General features: G+C 30.5%; 1 protein-coding gene across 6 annotated transcripts in view; it reads right to left on the reverse strand.

The window, feature by feature from the left end:
- Positions 1 to 21,463, reverse strand: part of LOC113523305 (eye-specific diacylglycerol kinase) — a 198,511-nt gene that overhangs the window by 11,683 nt on the left and 165,365 nt on the right. For 5 of the 6 annotated variants that reach the window (XM_052902427.1, XM_026909215.3, XM_031907653.2 and 2 more), the window contains 11 exons: positions 20,028 to 20,117; positions 19,521 to 19,650; positions 19,134 to 19,440; positions 15,137 to 15,305; positions 11,505 to 11,721; positions 10,106 to 10,298; positions 9,493 to 9,595; positions 7,747 to 7,937; positions 6,057 to 6,154; positions 3,891 to 4,016; positions 2,209 to 2,494 (listed from right to left, as the gene is read on the reverse strand). In XM_052902427.1, the coding sequence (XP_052758387.1) occupies positions 2,209 to 2,494; positions 3,891 to 4,016; positions 6,057 to 6,154; positions 7,747 to 7,937; positions 9,493 to 9,595; positions 10,106 to 10,298; positions 11,505 to 11,721; positions 15,137 to 15,305; positions 19,134 to 19,440; positions 19,521 to 19,650; positions 20,028 to 20,117 (1,910 nt within the window). The remainder of the gene's footprint in view (positions 1 to 2,208; positions 2,495 to 3,890; positions 4,017 to 6,056; positions 6,155 to 7,746; positions 7,938 to 9,492; positions 9,596 to 10,105; positions 10,299 to 11,504; positions 11,722 to 15,136; positions 15,306 to 19,133; positions 19,441 to 19,520; positions 19,651 to 20,027; positions 20,118 to 21,463) is intronic. The other variant, XM_031907654.2, reaches the window with a different exon arrangement.

The raw sequence follows: 21,463 nt of genomic DNA on the forward strand, positions 1-21,463 counted from the left end.
GTCTCTTAAAAAGGAATATGCTCTTTTCTTGAAGGTTATGATGTCGTATCGATTTGGAATTACTGCTGCTAATAATACTGAAATATTTCTATGACAGAAGGCGTCTTGATCGATCCGCTTTCTTTAATTGTAAAGATCGATTGAGGGCATGTCCTGTAAATCGAGGATAAGCACCGAGCTTCAGGTCTCGTTTTATAATACGCGACAGAGTCCTAGCGGGAATCTTCATTTCTCGCGATAAGATTTTTTGTTTCCTAATAGGGTTTCGACGAATTCTGGCTTTAACAGCATTAACAGCTTTTGTAGTTCTAACAGCACGCGGCCGCTCCGATCTTTTCTGGTCTTCGTCAGAGGCAGTGTTGTTGTATCTGTTGATAGTACGATATACGAACATACGGCTGATACCAAACTTTTGAAGTGTCTGGAATATGACCGACGGCTCCATATCCACTTTATACAAGGCAATCGCTGCAATCCTATTTTTTTTAACACCCGTTCCATATTGTAATTTGATAATGAACACGAAAAATATGTGAAATGGCGCGAAATCGAAAGACGTTTTTAAAATAGTAAAGGTGTTCCAAGTTCAAAATAATTAAAAAGTTAAAAAAAAGAAAAGTTTTTATGTAACAGTATTTATCGCCAGACTAGTTATAGACTATATGGAGTATTATTTACAATATTGGTTTATTAGCCGACTATGTATTCAAAGATATTACCAGTTTTTGTTTATTTTCGTGAATATATTTAGTCTTAATAGAAGGGTATAAATTATTTTGTGGTACAAACGAGAAATGGACCCGAGAGCTCAGAAATGCTCCATTCAATTTTCATTACTACTTACACAGTTACCTACTTTTAATTCATGGCTTAGTCCTCAAACATTCAGGCACTATGCAAAAGACATAGGTAAGTTCTTAGGTTCTTCTTTTATATCGGATTTAGTTTATCTAAATACCTAGGTACAGCTACGAGTGAACATCATTGAAATTTTATATATCTTTTAAATCACTCCGTTACTTACTCGTATTAATGTCTTTTTTTTTTATAGAAAAAATTTATTCTATATTTAAAAAATATTTTAGACTAGCATTGATTCGTATATGTATGCAAGGATATCAAGGTATTTTGTTTCTTTATACCTTAAACAGTACCTAGTATTACTATGGATGGATATCGGATAAAGTAAATGTCATATTTGAATATATAATATCAACTTTTGATAGATGGATTGAATATACATTAATGTCTTGTTCAAAAATTATTATATTACATATCTCGTAGCAATTGTGTATGAGATGCAATAAAAACAATTTCAATGAAAGGAACCTAAATAGACAGCGTAAAATAAAATGCCCGACAATTATTTGGAATAAACACATTAAATATGTTTAATAATACTTCTTCCATTTTACTTTAATCAAATTAATAACTGTTTATTAATTCACAATCTTAACTTGTTTCTAAGTGAGTTTTTATTAACTGATCGTTCGATAGACGCCATCTGTTTTTAATATAGGATTTTAATTAATAAGTATTGGTATTTAAGCATTAATATTATATTAGTTGTTAGGCCAACCAATATATTTTATTGTACAAGTCTGATTTTTAGATTGCCCTAGGATACGAGGTCTTATACAAATGAAGTTAAAAACGTTTAGAAGTATCTATAAGAGGAAAAGAAGTGATACCATAATATGTTCTCTTATCCCGTTTTCATATATATAATTTACGTATCTATTAATTCTAATTAATTCATAAAACTGCCAAAAATATTTTTCTAAAACAAGCATTCATTATGGACAGTTTTATTAAATAAACAAACATCGATGATTGAAAATGGTATGGGTATTCCGCCTGCAATATCAGTATACACTGACGGGGTCAGTTGGACTATTGGGACGAATTCACTAGAAATTAACTGTCATAGTTTCCAGGACCGTGTGAATTAATTGGATAAATGTGCTAGCAATAGAACTGCTTAGCTCCTTCCTCTAGATAAACACCGAGAATAAAGATTTTTTTTATTAAATAATATAGTCTGACATATTTATGTAATCTACATTTTTGTTATCTGGTTTGGGTGTATTCTCTCATTACCGTAGGAGAAATACTACGATTCGGTTCAAATATTCAATGTTGTATTGTAATAAAGTTTGTTTTATTAAGCTTTTCTGATAGTTATGAATAAATAAGAAAACAAATTACCTGGCATGCGATTCGGGAACGTCCAGTGATACTCCAGCACTGGGCGTGTCGACACTTTGCGATATGTCGAGCGACACTGACAGCCCAGTAGTGGTGTCCAGCGACACGGACGGTCCGGTGCGGTCGAACGATGCCGTGGCGGTGGTGTCTGGGGGCGCAGTCGACTCAGTGTCCGGTGTCAAAGGTGCTGTGTCTAATATATATATGTTTTCGTGGCCGATATCCGTAGGATAGTGGAGATTTTCTTGAGCTTTGTCGATGCGGAAGAAACGTTCCGCTGTGACGGCTGTAAGACATTTTGAATCTTATAAATTTTGTAATTTAACAAGTTAATAGCATAGAGGGTATATTTGTTAGGATTTGTTGTTGTTGTTTAGTACTCTTTACCTGTGATTTCATTTACGTGTTACGATATACATAATATATTAATTAATTACAATAAAAAGTATCCTATGTCCTTCTTCGTTCCAAATAATATTTATGGGTACGTCTTTCACAGTTACATTCTTGTAATTTTCATAGGGATCTTTAATTTTTTTTAAATTATGCTTAGCCTATATTACTCGCTGATAATGCTTTTTATAGGTGAAAGAGTTTTAAAATTGGTTGAGTAGTTTTTGAGTTGATTCATTGCAAATAAACAAAAATACGAAAAAATCAAAACATTCCTTTTTATAATATTAGTATAGATAAGTGAAAACAAAAAACGTAAAACCATATACAATATTTATTCTCTATTCAGCTCAATAGTTTTGCTTACTGCATAGATGATAGCACACAGGCATGTGAGTGACTAAAGTATTACAAGACATACGATACTAGGATAAGAATTATTTATGAACTCTCTGAAATAGCACTCAAATCTTTTAAGTCCCCATTGGCTTGAACAGGATGGAAAGCTTGGGCGCATAAATATGTTGTGTTATATATTTACTGGGTAAGGGTTGGGTCGGCGATCACATAGTTTTAATATTTTTGACATGCAACTTATTTAACTTTAAATACTACAAAATTTGTAATAAGGAGACAACAATATTTACATACAACAATTATTAACATATAAAAAATATTATCTCTTTGGATATCTTTGTTTTTCTGTTAATAATTTATTGTTTAAGTTTGATGTCTTTTCCCAATATTTTTTTTTTTATACAACTTAGAATGGCAAACAAGCTGACGGCCCACCTGATGGAAAGTGGTAACCGTCGCCTATAGACACGAGCAGTACCATGGACATAACAGAGTATACTGTTTCGACTATAATACCCCTATGCGTTGCCATTCCTGAGGACTCACGTGTTATTCCTCTGTACCTAGTAAAGTCACGTCATATCCCACCCTTCAAACCGAAACACAGCCATGCAAACACAACTGCTTCACGGTAGAAATACGATTGGATTGAACATAGATAAACCACATCCAAAATTAACATATAGAGCACTACTACAAAGGCGAGGAATACAGTTTGTTAAGTCATAATTGAAATAATTCAGTTTAAGTTAATTTAATTTGAAATTACTTATTGTTTTTTAATCAACAGTATACATAGAAGCCTAGTTTTGGATTGTTCCAATTAGGTCTGATAAATACTGGCTTGATGTTTAACTGTCCTATATGTATGTTATATAGGTACTTATTAATACCAAGGGAAAATACAAAAGGAAAACTTTTTAATAACTTACAGTCAACAAACCACCAGTCGATGAGATTAGAGTATGCTTGAGATTCTTTGATTACGTTCTGTATGAGAGTGCGCATTTGTTCCAAATCAGCTGTTGGGTTTACTTCAAGAGTCCCAATACGCTCCGCTGTAAAGAATGAAGTTAGTGAATTAAACAGTTTATTCTCATTAATTTTTCTTCCCTTTATTTGAATATATTGAATATATATATATATATATATATATATATATATATATATATACATACATTACATACATTACATAAATATATATATATATATATATATATAAATATATATATATATATATATTTTTTCTCTTTTTTACATCGTCTGTACAAATCGATATAATTATTTTATATTTTCTTTAGAATGTATGGAGTTTTCAATATATCTCAGTTAATAACGTATTCACTTATATTTACGGGCATTAGCTATAAAATTTATGTTTATTTTTGGGCAACAAATCAGACTCTGCCCTTATTCAGCACTCAGGGTTTATGTTTATATATGTACGAGTAAAATGGTTAATGAGCCATAGATAATTTACACTGTTGCACCATACAGATTTCTTACTCACATATTTTACTTCATATTACAACGGTGTGACATTACCCCTATGCCCCGGATATGTTATACATAAACGATGTGATCCATGGCTGTCACTACAAATGCGTTTGTACTTATGGATAAAGCGCGATGCGTTCTTTTTTCGAATACTCAATATAGGAGTTACAGAGGGGTGTTTAAGGGGAAGAAAGTGTTTATATTTTATGAATTTTAAAGAACTTTTATTTATATTATGCCTTTTTCTTCTATCGAGTTAACAGAAATATTAATATATTTATTTGGATCAAATCCTAGGGGCTTATTTAGCGAAGTCGATCGAACAGATCGACTTCGCTAAATAAGATGTCGATCTTTTTTGTACAGGATTAAAGACACAAAAGATAAGGCATGAAATTTTTGGGATTGCACTGCGGTATACTGTAGTAATACTATAATATTTTAGATTATGTGACATAATATGTTGCTACTTCGTTTGTTCTTCATACATTATAATATAAACTACTACATATAACTGTAAAGTATATTCTAATCAAGTTCACTGACGCGAAACTTAATACCTAAATATTAATGTTTCTATCAATACAAGAGTAGGCATATATTATTATACTTACTCAAAGTCCATTAGAGTGTTCGTGTCACGGTTGTTACGGTACTCTGCCGTTTAATTTATGTATGAATCAATTTACTTTGCCCCGCAGTAGTCCAGGAAAATTTATGCTACAATATTATGGCGAAATCTGTAGGTACAGTAGGGTACCTACTAATATTAATGATACGACTTGATTGACTGACACTTCTTTGACGAATAGAATCTACTGAATTGAAGATATATGTATATCTGCACATGATTGATCAAATTTGCAGTGTGTACTAATTTCTTGTAGCATTAATAAAATTACCTATATATAAATGTATAAATATATTCTATAGGAATACAATATATCTAGTCATATTAAGTAATATATGTTATCGAAGATCTATAATTACACTTTTTTTTAAATACAAACTCCCAAGCATACGAATAAAATTTTGTTGAAATTAAATTTAAATTCAATCTTGACAGGTATGTATTTATAATAATTTGAGGAAGAGCACAGAGTGGTGAAAATTCCACCCAATGCCGATTGTGGGCGAAAGGATTAAAAAATGGTATGGGAATACGATGTCTTTAGGAAGGTTATATATTAATTATATATATTTATTTATGGTTATATATTTATTAAAGGTTATATAAGAATTGGACAAAAAAAATATGACAATTATATCACGTTCCAAAAATACTTTTAATAAAATTAAAAATGAAACCCAAAAGCTGCGCTGTGCACACCTATAATCACGATTATTAATATGTTATTTAAAAACAGACTGTAGCGTAGCGATATTTCGAATAATCTCAATATTGTATTGTTTATGTATTTTTATAATTTTGTTAGTAGTTGTGTTGTAGTTGTGTTGTAGTTAATTTGTAACTTTCGCGTTTAGTCCTTAGGTCTCGAAAATTACTGTGTTGTACTTACCTAAATACATTCTGAATCTCGAAATAGGGACGATAATACCACCTACATAACAACTAAGTATGTTTACATAATGCTGCTTACCTGTTTTGGCGAGTAATTCCTTATCATAATGATGCCTTTCGTAATCGGCCATGGTAATGAGATTCACTGTGAATGTCAACTTGTCCACCGTGGTTTGACTGAAATGAAAAGCTAAATATAGTCTATACACTTAATTACAAATGTCCTAATTAATGTACGGTGTACAGGATTTAACGAAATTTTGTATTCTCTTTATTTAAGTTATTCTGATGTTGTGTATTTCATATGATATACGTTAATAAATCGCTAATTAATTAAACAAACCTTTTGTAGGTACCTATGTTGGAAAATTACCTGCTTTAAACAGGTTAACGTATTAAATATTGATAAAACACAAATCATCAAAAAGTAGGCAACTTGGTAGGCAACGGTTCATCACCATTAACGTATAAAGTAGATACTTATCTCAGTGAACTAAATATTTACTTAGGAACCTAAGTAAGTAAAAGCCACACTGAGAGCTAAGCGAACTAATTGAACTATGTGAGCTGAGTAATCCGACAATGCCCGCTAAGCTAACCGTCGCTGTTTGTGATGCAGTGAGAAAGAGAAGTCACTGCCTATACAGATGTCAACTGCCAGTTTTTCCCCTTACATCTTTCGTTTATTCTTAGTCTTTAGGGTGTATTCTGATAGTTTAATTTGTTTAGCTTTATTTAATTCATATAGTTACACGTATGCTAAACTAAACAAAGTATCGCATAGCTTAGTTTTCAGTGTGGGTTACATTTAGGTGACATATTAGTGACTATTTAAGTACACATCGTTAAGTAGTGTTTAAAATATCATTAGGAATATATCAGAGGAAAGAATTTTTAGAATAATTTCTGAGTCGGTAGCTGAAATGATTTTACAATTATACAGTTGTTATAATTTGTCATGTCAAATACCTATATTTGTAGCCAAGTACATATCATAAAAATTCCTTTAGTTAAACTTATAGATTGCTTTTTAATTTACCGTAGTCTGTCATGGTATTGTACGATTTTACCGTTACAATATCAAAGGGAAACAACATTGCATTCATTTTGATTTTCTAATTATATCGTGATAATACGAGTAATATCATACAATATCATGTTGTGCTACGGAAAATTAAAAATATGCCCAAGTAAGGTTGTATCTATTAGTAAAATATATCATATAATGGTAGCATTTTTATTGACGTCGTGGCATAGTCTTTTACCACGTATCCGAAGTCAAAAGTTTGACGGTGGTCGACATCAAAATCTGTGTTAGTTTTATATATTCGATGAAGTCTCCGGAGACGGTAAACCTGCTAACCTAATTACTAATCACGCCACATTGAATTCGATAAGCTCGAAGAAATAGTATAAGTTGATCTCGGATAATTAGCTCTGACTGTCTGTGTCCATCTGGGATTACGGGCGTGAGCAATTACTTTATTCTTATACAACTACCGAAGGAAGGGGAGTAATGTTTTAATTACTACGATAATGGGTTTGGTCCCATATTCGTAACGTTGGAGTTTAGAGAAGAAATATAGATGGGACGTCCTGGCTTATGTTGAAGAACTGAGTGGTAAACGTTTAGACAGCGGCAAATGTTTATATTCTTAGAAGCTTAAATGCTTGTCTTTCTGACTTCACTAATTTACTAACATAGGTATGTTAATAATAATCTCTAACCCTATTTTACAATACATTGCCAATTGACAATATATACTCACGGTGCTATAGTTCTTCCTGGTTTCCTTTTAGCCAACATAGTGGCCTGGTTGAGTCTAGACAGTGTAATAATTGAAGGCGCGAGCCTACATGCCTCGCCGTCCACTTGCATGGGTATCACCTTCGTGGTGACAATCTTGGCAGTCTTGCATTGTGTGATACAGGTACCGTGCCCGCCAGCTTGCAGTAGCGGCTGGACAAATTAAAAAGTATTTAATAAAAGAATAGTCCTTAATTTGACAATTTTGGCGGTGTAATGGCTTATCTCACCGCTTTTACCTGCCAGTGGTAGGGGTTCAGCACACAATTCAATCATTGATATTTTGTGTATAATTAGTACTATATATATAAGTTCAGGATCGTAGGAGGTATAACGACTGATATACTATAAAAAAGTGAAACGAAATGATCGCTCTTAAACGGAAGAAATCTCTTCTAGATAAAATCAAGAACAGAAAACAGTAGGAACATAATTTTACAATGCGACAAATTATAATATAGAAATTATGTCCAAGGTAGAAACATAATATTCATAGTACACATAATTTGTATATATAAATATAATATACATTATTGTAATATGTATAAGTGTTTAGGTCCATGTAGAGTTTGTTTAATAGAATTTAATGAAAATATGGATAAACGAATAATTACCTGATAATATTACAGTTTACTTTTATGTAATAGTAGAAAAAATAAAAAATTGGCTTAATCTGTAATAGATTCTGTAATAGATAATTTTAACAAAACTTGATATCCTTTTCATTAAATTTTGTTGAAACAGATCATATACGTAACTATATATATAAATATATAACCTTTTTATTTGTATATGGGAGTTACACCTGGCAACAAATTAATGCAGTTTGTCAGGAGCTTAAGATTAGAAACCAGGGTTGTTGTTTATTGTTGCGGGCAAATTGATACGACGACGTTGATAGTGGTGAGATCGTATATACGAGTATTGTGGACTTATCAACAATTGTCAATAAATCCTTACTAATATTGTAAATATGAAAGTGAATTTGTTTGTTATTCTTAGCGCCTTAACCAATTACTATGTAATTTAGTATATGCTTACTATATAGAATGGAGAAAATATAGGCTACTTTTTATCTCATTTAGTGAAATATTCCAGTCTCGCGAACGAAGTCGTTGGTAAAAGCTACTAAAAGATAAAAAACATACTAAATAATAAAGAAAATTGTAATTGAAATAGTGGAAGGATACATTAACTTGATATGTATAGTGTTAAATTAAAAATGTTATAAGTATGAACTTATATAGTAACTCTTGCACTATAAATTACACGTGCTGTATAGAGATAGCGCAATCTAGTTGCAAACTATAAAGCAGATGCAAATTGAAGTTGACTACACAGAGAGTTCGTTCATTAATGCAGTTTCGAATGTATGATTATAAAGTTACATTTTTGTAACTAATATCAGTTATATTAATTAGTTATATGTATATAAAATATTAATGTATTTATTTTATTTATTTAGGCTAAAAAGGTAAACCTACCCGCAACTACTTTGTCCATGTGACGCGGATATGTTCTATTATTAACTGGAATATAAAGTAATCTATATACTATTCCATCCCATATAGTATGTGTATACCAAACATAAACGACAAGTGGCAAAAAAGAAATAATCAAACAATCAAACTCATTCTTAAATTTATAATATTAGTAAGGATTCACTCATTACAAATTTAATGACTTTATTACAGAGAAAATAACTCACCAATTGATATGTCGTTAATCCTACTACTTCTATTAGGCCATCTTCAGTCGAAGGTTCAAATGATCCTCCTGATTTGTTCCAGGGGTGAGTTCCACCCCCGTAGCTGTGAAAGAATAATGCAATGGTGAAGTTCACAGCCATTTGTGAATTTTTTTATAAATTTATAAATATATTTTATATAACAATTTTGTATGCAACTGGCAAAATAAAGAAAGATTTTATTGGCAATAATTTTGTTAAATATGTTATAATAAAACTTATAATTAATAATGATTTAAAAATAAAAATTATATTACAAGCGTAAAGTAAAACAAAATATTTTTTTATGATTTGATATTGATTTTATTGGTGTTTACATAGTGTAATTATATTAAATTAATAAATTCTCTTTTTAAGATTTTAAATTTAATATCGGATGTATGATTAAATGTATAACCAAGGGAAATAAAATAGTTATTTTAAGAAAAATATAATTAGAATTCATTACGTATTTATAATCAGCTGAGTTTAATATCCATCTTAAATTAATACAGTTTCATCAGAGGTATTAACGAAATGGATCGTAAAAAGTAGCTATAAGCGACCAGGGAGTAATAATATGCAATAAATATACCTTGGAATGTTTAAAAAAACAATAGCGTGAACTTTGTGCTCCCGGAGTACTGGCGTGAGGTCCTTGCCGTCACACTCCATGGTAACAAACTCGGCGAGGCCCTTCCACTTCCTCTGCATTAGGTCTTTACCACCGGCCGTGCCGTAGAACAGTTTATTTCTTATACGCGAGTTGAATTTCTCTGGGTGTGCCTCTGATTTAAAGACAAAACAAGCCTACTTATTATATAGTGTATTTTTTATATAGATACATCTTAAAACGGCAGACAAAGTGACCGCCCTGATAAAAAGCGGTAACCATCGCCTATAAAAACGATTGATAAATAACTATAATACTAATTATATAACTTATTAGACCTTAGAAACTTAAATGTCACTGCCTACCCCACAAGAAATCTAGTACAAAGATAGAGGTGTAGATAATGGATAAAGATAAGACATTATTTTTGTTATAAAACTTTGTGTAATTTTAGGGTTTCGTTTTTTAAAATATATTAATATTCAAATAAAATGATGATATAAAAGTTTTAGTTTGTATCTCATTTGCAATTGTGATTGATCTTCATTGAATAAATTGTGTTTGAAATTGATGATCTTTTTTTATATTTTGTTTATGAGTGGCTTGTTATAAAAAAAATAGATTTTCGCGATTTTATTCTAGTGAGTTCATTTATGTTGATTTCCTTTTATATTTAGACTATTTCTCGTTTCAAAATTGTATCTAGATCGGTCCAGTAGTTTAATTGTAAAATTTTTTTAACAGAAATTCAGACAAAATCAGTCCGAATTTATAATTTTCGATTTTTGTTTTATATAAGGAAAAGAGAATAGTCCAAATAAATATTCTGTTTACATTACACGCCATATTACTGATAGACTGTATGTTTACATATTAATTATAAACAAACATAAACAATATTTGTTATAATGTGTATCTCAATTTATCGTTGTATTTGCAAATATACGCAGTTTTTAGGCATATCTATCAGAGAACATAATGTTCTCGAAAAACAATCAAACACAAAATGTTCTTGAATATATTTACTTTTACAATATTGTAAAAGGGCATTTTAGGGTTTCCTGCAAGGCCATTGTACTAAAGATATTTGTCAGTCACGTACTACTAAAATAACTTAGGAATTTGGAATGCATTCATTACATGCGCCACGGCCTAAATTTGGAGAGCGTAACAAAGGCTAAAACAATTTACAGGGTTGCCTACTTATCCTTTAGATTTTATTATCTGTATATATATTTGCATATATATACAGCTATAACCGTTTGCAAGTGCAAACTTCAAAACATTTTTAGGCGCTAATAAATATGTTTATATGAAGATAATATAAATATATTTATTAATAATATCTTACAGTAATATATTACACAAAAAATGTATGTACCTCTTGCTTCGTGGAATTCAAGAGCAATATGAGCGTCGACTCCAAACGAAAAGTAGTTATTGACGACATTGAGTGGTAATTCTGGTTTCGCGTTCTTTGTGTCCTCCCCTGCTGTTGCCGTGTTAGGTTCCACAGTAAGTTGCCATCGGTCTAGTAACACTGTGTCGCTTTCACCGATATTTGCTAGAATCTTCGATATCGGCTCATCTTCATAACCCTGTTAATGTTTAATACATTTCATAAATCTCTTTACAAAAGCATTTATATCAGATTAAAAGTCTTATTTGATTGACGTAGATAAAGTAGTGAGAATAGAATTTGGTAAGAATTGCAAGGGCTTCAATTTTCTATTTTCTCATCAGAGTAAAACCATTGGTAGGGGTAAATTTTTCTGAAAGTATTTTGTAGAGCTCGAACAAAACGATTGTCATATTTGTTTTTTTTTTATTTGCATAAAAATAAAAGAAGCACTTTATTCTTTGATTAATCATTACTTTGTTTGTTGCTGAACTGAGAGCAAATTAAAAAGAAAAAATAGAAAATCAAACAATAGTAATTTTAAGATTACAAATTAAATTAATTGTTTTTCATATAATAACTATTTTAACAATATTACTTACACAACTGAAAGTAATAAAAGTAGTAATATGTTTTCAATTAAAATATATAATAATTAGGTTATAGTTAAGTGTATTAATTAAAGTTGTTATATTTCAATAAAAGCTTTTTGAATTTAGAATAATTGTAGATTATTTTAATTGTCCGTTGGTGTCAAATTATAACTTAATATTACTTTGAAATAATAACAAAATAATTTGTCATTATTTAAGTGAGGTCAAATCAAAACTATCTACCAATTTATTCGAGTTTCTGTGAATAAAAAGTTTATAGACAATGAGGAGACGACAAATAATAAAATTGCTCTAGCAGAACTAACTGGGTTGAGGTAGGAATTTAAGTGATTTATTGTATATATAAGTAAATTGTTATTTTTATTGTTATAAAGCTGTACAAATTTCCTGTGAGTAAGATCATTAAGGCGCTACATTGACGGCATTGAAGCTTATACCAAGTTTGTTTGTCGTTTTGAAGAATAATAAAATTTGATGAGCGATGTAGGCAATAAATGTTGTTTACGAGCTCGTTAAAACATATTGTCGTGTCTACATCAAGCTTCAGGTACCAAATCACGGCATTTGCATAATCGTCTTACGTCACACGGCAAGTAGCTGAACTTCATTCACGGATTTGAGCTTTTGATATTGACTTTATTTTCGCGACTTTCTTGCCTTTTTTACATTATTATAAACGTGAAAATTTGTTTGTATATAACATTTCGTATTTTAACGGTTTAAGTAATTTTTGTGATGAAGAAGGACATAAAATATTTGATTTGTACCTACCCGTCAATCAATATATCTATTTCAGTTAAGTAGTCGATGGAGTTAAGAATTAAAAAGTAACATTATGTCTTTAAATGACAATATAAGTACAACAAAAATACAGCAGTGGGCGTGGTGTGGAGGGGAGGGGGTGGAGACTTTATATTTATTCTTGCAGACAACTTTGTACAAAGCATTCCTAAGGTAGAAATATTCCTCTGATCAAAATAATATTAGAGAAAGTTTGAAAACAACCCATGGTTTTATATAAAGAGTAGACGCGTATTAGTTTGACAAACATTGAATTAAATTATAAGGGTTCTTTAATAGGTATGAAACGCTGACACGAGAGTGTAAGTGAATCAACACAAAATTTAAGCTTTGCATTTCGCTAAAGCGAAGCGACCTATTTCGTCCCTATTAAGTGCCTGATGAAGTCAGAGGTCAAGAGGGACTGTTCCAATTGTGGACAACCGAAATATAAGATGTCCCTTGCATATATTCAAAGACATCCACTTAATATATATATATATATATAAGCATATTCTATAGAACAAGTATGTATAATAAATACGATGAAGTTGGTATCACAAAATAACTCTTTAAGAGGATGTGTAACAGAACTGTGGCTGTGTTACAAAGATTATACAAGTTATTAACATGGTTATATAAATTATGAATAAGTATTACGAAACCGAAATAAGTTTAATGTTGTAAGGTTGTTTATTAATTTATTAATGAAATGTTTCTATGGCGGGATATGTAGAATAAAAGAGTAAAAACTTTTTCTTCCTTTCATTTTTAACTAAGTAGGTACTTAAATATTTAAAAAAAAATCCCTACTTTGTTAGTTCTTATTAGGCATAAATAATATGTATATCGATTCAATTTCTATATAGTGGGTTCCCCTGAACATTGATGATCGTTATGGGATCAGTATATAAATACTTTAACCAAAATATATAGATATTGCCATATATTACTCAGCCCTAGTTCTTATGCTGGAACAACAAAGTTGATGTTTTAAAATGGCTACGGAACTCTGTTATTGAGTGTTTCACATATTATTGGTAATTTTTTTTCAAAATTATTGATACTGCGTAAGTAAACACCATATTTAAATTAATTAATCAAAACAAGTTTTTGTTTGGCTTCTTTTAAATACTTCATTACATTTTAATTAAATTTCAGTGAATCAAAGTTAGGTAATTATACTAATTAATTAATTTAAAGAGATCTTCGAACAACAAATTATTGAAATTATCTATGTTATATACCTTTATTAAATATATATTTAATATAATAATAAAGTTTTATCAATTTTATTGGTAACCTTATTTGATAAGACCAACAATTTTATTACGTAAGTGTTTAATTTGATTTTAGGGTTTATTTATTTAATATTATCACTTTGATTCATTAAATTGTAGATGGCAGTATAATGTATAGACTTATTGTCGTTATCGTCGTTTGTTAGAGATCAAAATAATAATAAGGCATACATATTTTGAAATCGAAGTGGTTGTAATGTTTTTAAAGTTATAGCCGTAAAACTAGTAATATATAAAGTGATTTAATAATATCTTTATACGCATATTTAGATATCTGTGAGCTATGGTATCACTAATAAACAATGATGTAGGTATTTACACGTAGAAAGCTTAAAAATCTACAATTCATACTACTGTATTTTTAAAGTCTATTTTGTAGTAGGCAGTATTATTATCTAGTAATTATCATGATGTCCTTAATAGGCAATATAACTGTAGGTATAAGACAAAAAGAAGTATTAAGCACTTTATATCAGTGTTTATATATATATATATATATATATATATATATATATATATATATATATATATATATATATTTCTCATTCTATAAATCAAGATCAGTTACGTTCTCAAGCAGTGGCTTGAGACTTTAACAGTTGTCGAAATAAAAAAATGGTTATAGTAACATAGACATAGTATTAATAACATAGTCCGTTTCAATAGTACCTAATGATTTTTTTTTGTTTATACAAACAAATTATTAACTTTACTATAAGAAAATCTACTGATGTTTAATAGCAATAAATGTACATTACTATTATTATGTGATTAGTAGTATAAATAAAAAAAAAATCTATTAATGGATTGATATTTTTTATTTAACATCAGTTTCATTTAAAGGCTGTTTTTAAACTTGGTTATCATTTCAACAAGTACTATCGAAACAGACTATAGTATTATTATTAACGTAACTTACCCCGCCCCAGCCAAGTGCCCTGGCCAGGTCATTGCCAGTGCCCAACGGCAGCACACCAACAGCAGGCCTCGCAGCGATACGATCTAGCACACTCAGAACCCAGCCCACGGTACCATCACCGCCACATGCCAGCACCCGCAGATTAGGGACTTTGCGAAATAATTCCAGTCTGTAACATTTTGTTGAGTTAATCTTTATTTAAAGTGATCGGTTGAAAGCTGGGTCACGGTGTGAGATTACAGAGTACAAAGGCATAATACCATAATCCTTTAGTATGACAACGCTTGAGGGATATCATGATCGTCACAGTATATTACATATATGGTACTCTTCATGTCTATTAGCGACCGTTACCATTTTTCACCTGGTGAGCATGTAGCTAATTTGGCATTCTAACTTGATCAAAAACAATTTATTACCTATTATTCTGAATAAATGTAAGTTGTGTGTATATGTTTGTTAGTCACGCTTTACTAACTAGAGAATTTTGGATGAAAATTATTTCAGAAATAAATTGGATCTTCATACCATCGGATACTTTTTATTCTATGGTAATAATCAAGGATACGATATGCGAGGTCAATTTTGTGGCAGTTAGGGTTGTCTCTTTGTCAAAATTAGGCTTGGAAATTACTTCTACATTTAATTTATCGTCGTTTTGTGAAATTACTATTTTTAATTACTGAGTTATCACAAGTGATAAATCGCAGATCCTTCGCAATGACTTAATATCGTTATTGTTGTTACAGCGGTTAACTGTCCACATAGCAAATAGTAGCGAGTATGACTAGAGTCATACTCGCTACTATTCGCTATTTTTTTACATCACAGGGGGCAAACGAGCATGCGGCTCACCTGATGGTAAGTGACTACCGCCGCTCATGATCACCCACAACATCAACGGTATTGCAAGTGTGCTGCCAGCCTTTTAAAAAGGACGTGAAATATGATTTTTATGATAAGAGCACAGTATTGTGAAGTCTCTATTCGTTCACTCTGTACGGCCTAGTCGGCCGTATGATGCGATTTCATATCACTGTTAACCAAGCGCAGTCGGTGACTCACAAATAAATCCGAATGGTGCAACCATTTGAGATTTCATTTAGAGTGATTTGTAGCTCTTTGTGAAGCGACATACTTGGAGTGATGTATTGTTTTGGCGTAGCATGAGAAATTTCACTTGTGACATGTGAGATAGATAGATACTCTTTATTGTTTCCTCCAAAAGATTACAATAGTAAACTTATTATAAATATAAATAATTACAAGAAATAATCAATCAATCAAAATCAATGAGAAAACAATGGGCGACCTTATCGCTAAGAACGATCTCTTCCAGGCAACTTTTGGATGGAGAGGAGTAATTATAAACAATTTGGTGGGAGGCACGATGAAAAGTTCTAAATATGTTCTGGTAGTTCTAAATATGGGAGATGTGATACATATAATAATATAAATATTATCCCTGCTTATTGTTATATATATATATATATATATATATATATACACACACATACATTCATATATATATGTTATATATATATATATATATATATATATATATATATATATATATATATATATATATATATATATATATATATATATATATATATATACACTTACACAAATACTCCTTAAGTTTTGTTTTAAAACTAGCCAGACATTTTATATTTCGTATGGAAACTGGTAAAGCATTATATCTATTTTAGAGAGTCTTCAGTTGGAGGCCTCATAAGACCTAAGATTAAAAGAATTGACGGAATGTAGGAATTCAAACAGTTCAATTCAAACAGTTCCTTCAGATAGTGAGGGGAAGAAGAGTTGAAAAGGACAGTGTGGAGCAGTGAAAGAATGTGAGTATTTCGGCAAAAACGAATAGGAAGCCACTTGAGCTTAGCGCGAAACTGGGAAATATGATTATATTTTCTAAGACCGAAAATAAACCTGATACAAACGTTTTGAAGATGCTTAAGTTTGTTAAGCTGGTCTTCCGTAAGATCCAGATAACAAGTATGAGATGTTGGCAAACCTAGTCGGAATACAAAAATTAGCTTTGCGTGGCTCCTTTCAAGTGTGACCCGTATCATAAACTTTTTCTTAATTTGACAACGTCGGTGAAATGATGCAGGTTGCACCCCTTGGCGTGCTACGCCCGGATATCACGCATATCTTGCGTCTTTATATTAAGACGGGATTAACGGTTACATTCAATAAATGTTTCTAAAAATATTTACGTAAATAGCAGTAGTGGGGTTTTCTAGTAGGCTAAAGACAATTTATTATTGTCAGCTTTACTGTACTGAAAACAATATTTTTAATTCAATACTACTGATAATAACGAATAAAAAATTATAATTATAATAGATTTTTTTAAGAGTCTGCTAATAATATAAGAGATATAAAGATGTACCTACATATAATTAAAAAAACATTAGAAGCTCATAGGTTGTAGATTTTTTAAACAGTCTTATGGCTAATAACAAAAAATGAATGTTCCAATTGAATCAAGTCGATCAACAAAATGTGAAAGAGCTCCACTGGCACTAAAGAGCACTTAAACGCGGCTCAGACGGCTTTATCAATTCCCATTACCCCGACAATTCTAAGATTATTATTATACAACGACGAAATAAAACGCTGGCCATTCGTGCAGCGGGGTCTTTCGGGCTCGAAAATTTATTAGGATTGTTATTAATTTGAAAACCATTGTTTAAGCATATATTACAAAAATAATTTTTGCCTAGGTCAATTAACGATATTTTCTTTTCTATCTAAATCTGTAAAAGTATGCAGATTGGATTGTTGTGTTTCTAGATACCTATCTACCTACTTTACTTACTTATAAGCTACCCATAAAAAAATATGAGTTAATATTATTGAACCGATTAGGTTATGTATGTATTTCAGCTACAAATATCTACAGAAAACTCCTGTGCCAACTGTCAGTTTTGGAAATAAAGTTGATCAGTCAGTTTCTTTTTTATAAAACAAATAAATAACACCTACATCCTATATGCATATGTAAATAAATAACAGGCGAAAACGTTCACTGCTCGGTCAAATTGGAAAAGTGATCATAAAACATTTTCTCATCGATGCAATAGGAAGAAGGCAGTACACACGTTCAACTCGTAAATCCTCCATATTTTATGTCTAGAGTTGTGAAAATTTAAGATCCTACATACGAAATTACTATTTGGTAATATTTTATCAAATAGTAATAAATGATATCAGATATTTTTGATATCATTTATTTATTGAATTAGATTACTACAATGTAAGTATAAGGCGGATTAACACCACATTGTATTGATGTTTCTTTTCTATGTATTTAAAACCAGAAACTATATTTATAATACTAGAATATGGTGTCTAAGTAAGAATAAATTATGTGAATTTAATATTTATCGAATAATGTTGCAGTTAAACATGTTTGTTAGTTATTTTCTACAGTAGCAATCTGTAGTTAACGTTGTTGGTAGTACTATTAATCAAATTTAAATGTAATCTTATTATAATTATATATTGTATTACTGTTTGTTAACTTTAATAAAATAAAAAAAAGTAGGAATAATAACAAAATACAAAATCAACAAAATTATTTTCAAAATGAGTAGCTAAGTTAGTACATCAAGAGAATGTAGTTACCAGTATATAAGGTAAATATTTTATACTGACTTAATTGCTATGTTCTTCCTAAACAAAGAGTACATTTGTATAAATAATACTAAAGCAATTACCCACACACACATTAAAAGTAATGGCATCTTTAGTAATACAATAACTTTGATTTATTATTAGAGTGGGGTATAGTTTTAAAATTACAAGTGTACAAAAGCATAACATGTTAATTAATAGGAATGGCAACGCGTGAAAGGTATCGATCAATGTATTTAGTGACGTTTAGTTCTATTAGCCTACAGTTGCAATTTTTTATTATATGGGTCGTCAAGTTATATTCTTACAATCATAAAAATATACAGGAAATATTTACCCAGGTCCAGGTCCTCCTTGAGTTAGGTCAAAAACTTGTCGAGGATTCAGCAGCCATTGAAATTTCTGTAGGAGTTTGGCACCTTGATTTCCTCCACTCTTGGGATTTATAAAAACTAACACCGGTCTCACGTTCACACTTGGTATTGGCTTTATCACAAATGTTTTCTGCTCATTCTTTGAGTCTTTGCTTTTCTTTTTTGATGCACTTTTTTTTTTCGGCGATTTTCTTAATGAAGATTTGAAACTTCCCTTCCTTGGCAGCTTCACAATCCATGATGGTGGCACAATAATGTTGGATTGTGAACCTAATATTTTTAAAATAATTATAGTTAGTATGTATAATAATGTAAAAGTTATAGCGTTTATTATTAGTTAGTGTACATACCCAATGAGCATTCTTCTCCTATCCGCTGAAGATTGAAGCAACTTTCTTTGTTGTGATAAGCATCTTTGCACCAAGAGCAACTCAGAGCCACGATTTCTTTCGAGCTGAAAGATAGTTTGGCTTGCAGCGACTGTTGGCAAATAGAAATTTGATTTATAATTTAAATATATAACATAAGTTTATACATTTGTATTTCATGTGCATCACAGTAATTAAAGTATAAAAATATATGTGAAGAAGTATGTAATACTACTAAGTAAATATGTTTAGTTGTTAGTAATTAATTATATTACTTATATTATTAATTACTAACAACTAAACATATTATTTATATATTTAGTAATTAATAATATAAGTAAGCGGAAGAATTTATTTGCCTATTACTAGTTAGGACAAGGTTGGTTTTATTGTAGTCGTAAAAGCTTTTAAAGACAATTTTTAACATGTGAAATAAGCAACGTCTGATTATAGGACCTGCCTACATGACAGGCATTGTGTAATACGCACGCGGTCCGAAATTTCATTGTTTACACGTAAGGGCTTGTCTATAGACTCTTGTCTTGATATGCACGACCCACAGCAACTGCGCCGGAATGACTGTGACAATAAAACAACCATGCAACACACAACATGCACAAAATACAAACATAAAGTATGCAAAATAAAACATGAAAATACGATACTACGTTCATTTACAGATGATAAAGGGATATGGTAATTGATAGGAATATAAAATCAATCAAAAATGTAACATTAGAATTTTTTTACTTATTAATACAATTATTATCATCTGTAAAAGCATATCCAAGCTACAATAGTGCAATATGCCGTCCGAGATTAGTGTACATATGCATTTATGTAAAATTTCAAAACAGTGTATGATAAACAAATATTTGAATTAATGGATGTTATTATACCTAAACAATGTCTATGAAAAAAAATATTCCAAGTTAAAGTTTAAATGAAAGAATGTTGCATGAAACGCAATTCATAATGTTACCTAGAAACCCCTTTTTAACGACTTAAAAACGAGCGAACCGTGCAAGCTAGCTATGCGGTATGATATGCTAACACGTCATTAAAAATGAAGTTTTAATTTCGCTTTATGCTTCTAGCGTTCGTGTCGTGACGCAGGCGAGGCAAATGTGAGGTAAATGCAAATGATTTTAGCTTGACAGAGCGTTGGGCGGGAGCGTGCAGTGAGCGTGCTTAGCTTGTACGCTGCCGTAGCGACCGCCGAACGCCGTAGCTCGCAGTTGTGAGGGTGCGTCTTACACATAACTCATTCATGATATTATCCGAGTGACAGATTTGTTTATAAAAGCACGGAATGCAGTATATAATTCCTATTAACCTTTATTTTTTGCTATTATTTACACTTAAGATAAACTTATTGTAGATTGATTGACAGTTATGTTGTACGTTTAAAAACATTTACGAATATATATATATATATTTTAAATACACATAATTTTTAATAATACAAAAAAGTCAATTTCGAGGTATAGTATACGACTGTATATATAATATACCATATACATATATAATATCTTTAAGAATATTTTTATAGTTCTGTAGCCAATAGTAAACCGATTTTATTGATATTTTCTATTTTATTTTTTGGATCAGAATAGAGAATTCGATGTTTTTAGTTTAAGAGGTCTCTCAAAATGCAATCAATAGATAAGTAATAAATTAAAAAAAATGCGTAATATTAATACCTAAAATTATATAGATGTAGAATCTCCTTACAAACACTTCGAAAAAACTGTTAAAACTTTTTATACATGTGTGCGTACCAGATATGAGTATACAGTATATGGGTTACCAGACTAGAAATTATTACCTACTTTAGATTAAGGTGTAGATATAGATAGATTAGGTGAAGATTGTATCTTAAAATATTATTAGTATGTATTTAATTCTTTACAATATTTAAATTT

The sequence above is a fragment of the Galleria mellonella genome, unplaced genomic scaffold (genome assembly GCF_026898425.1).
Source record: "Galleria mellonella isolate WM207_F2 unplaced genomic scaffold, CSIRO_AGI_GalMel_v1 utg90, whole genome shotgun sequence".
In the NCBI taxonomy this organism is placed as follows: domain Eukaryota; kingdom Metazoa; phylum Arthropoda; class Insecta; order Lepidoptera; family Pyralidae; genus Galleria; species Galleria mellonella.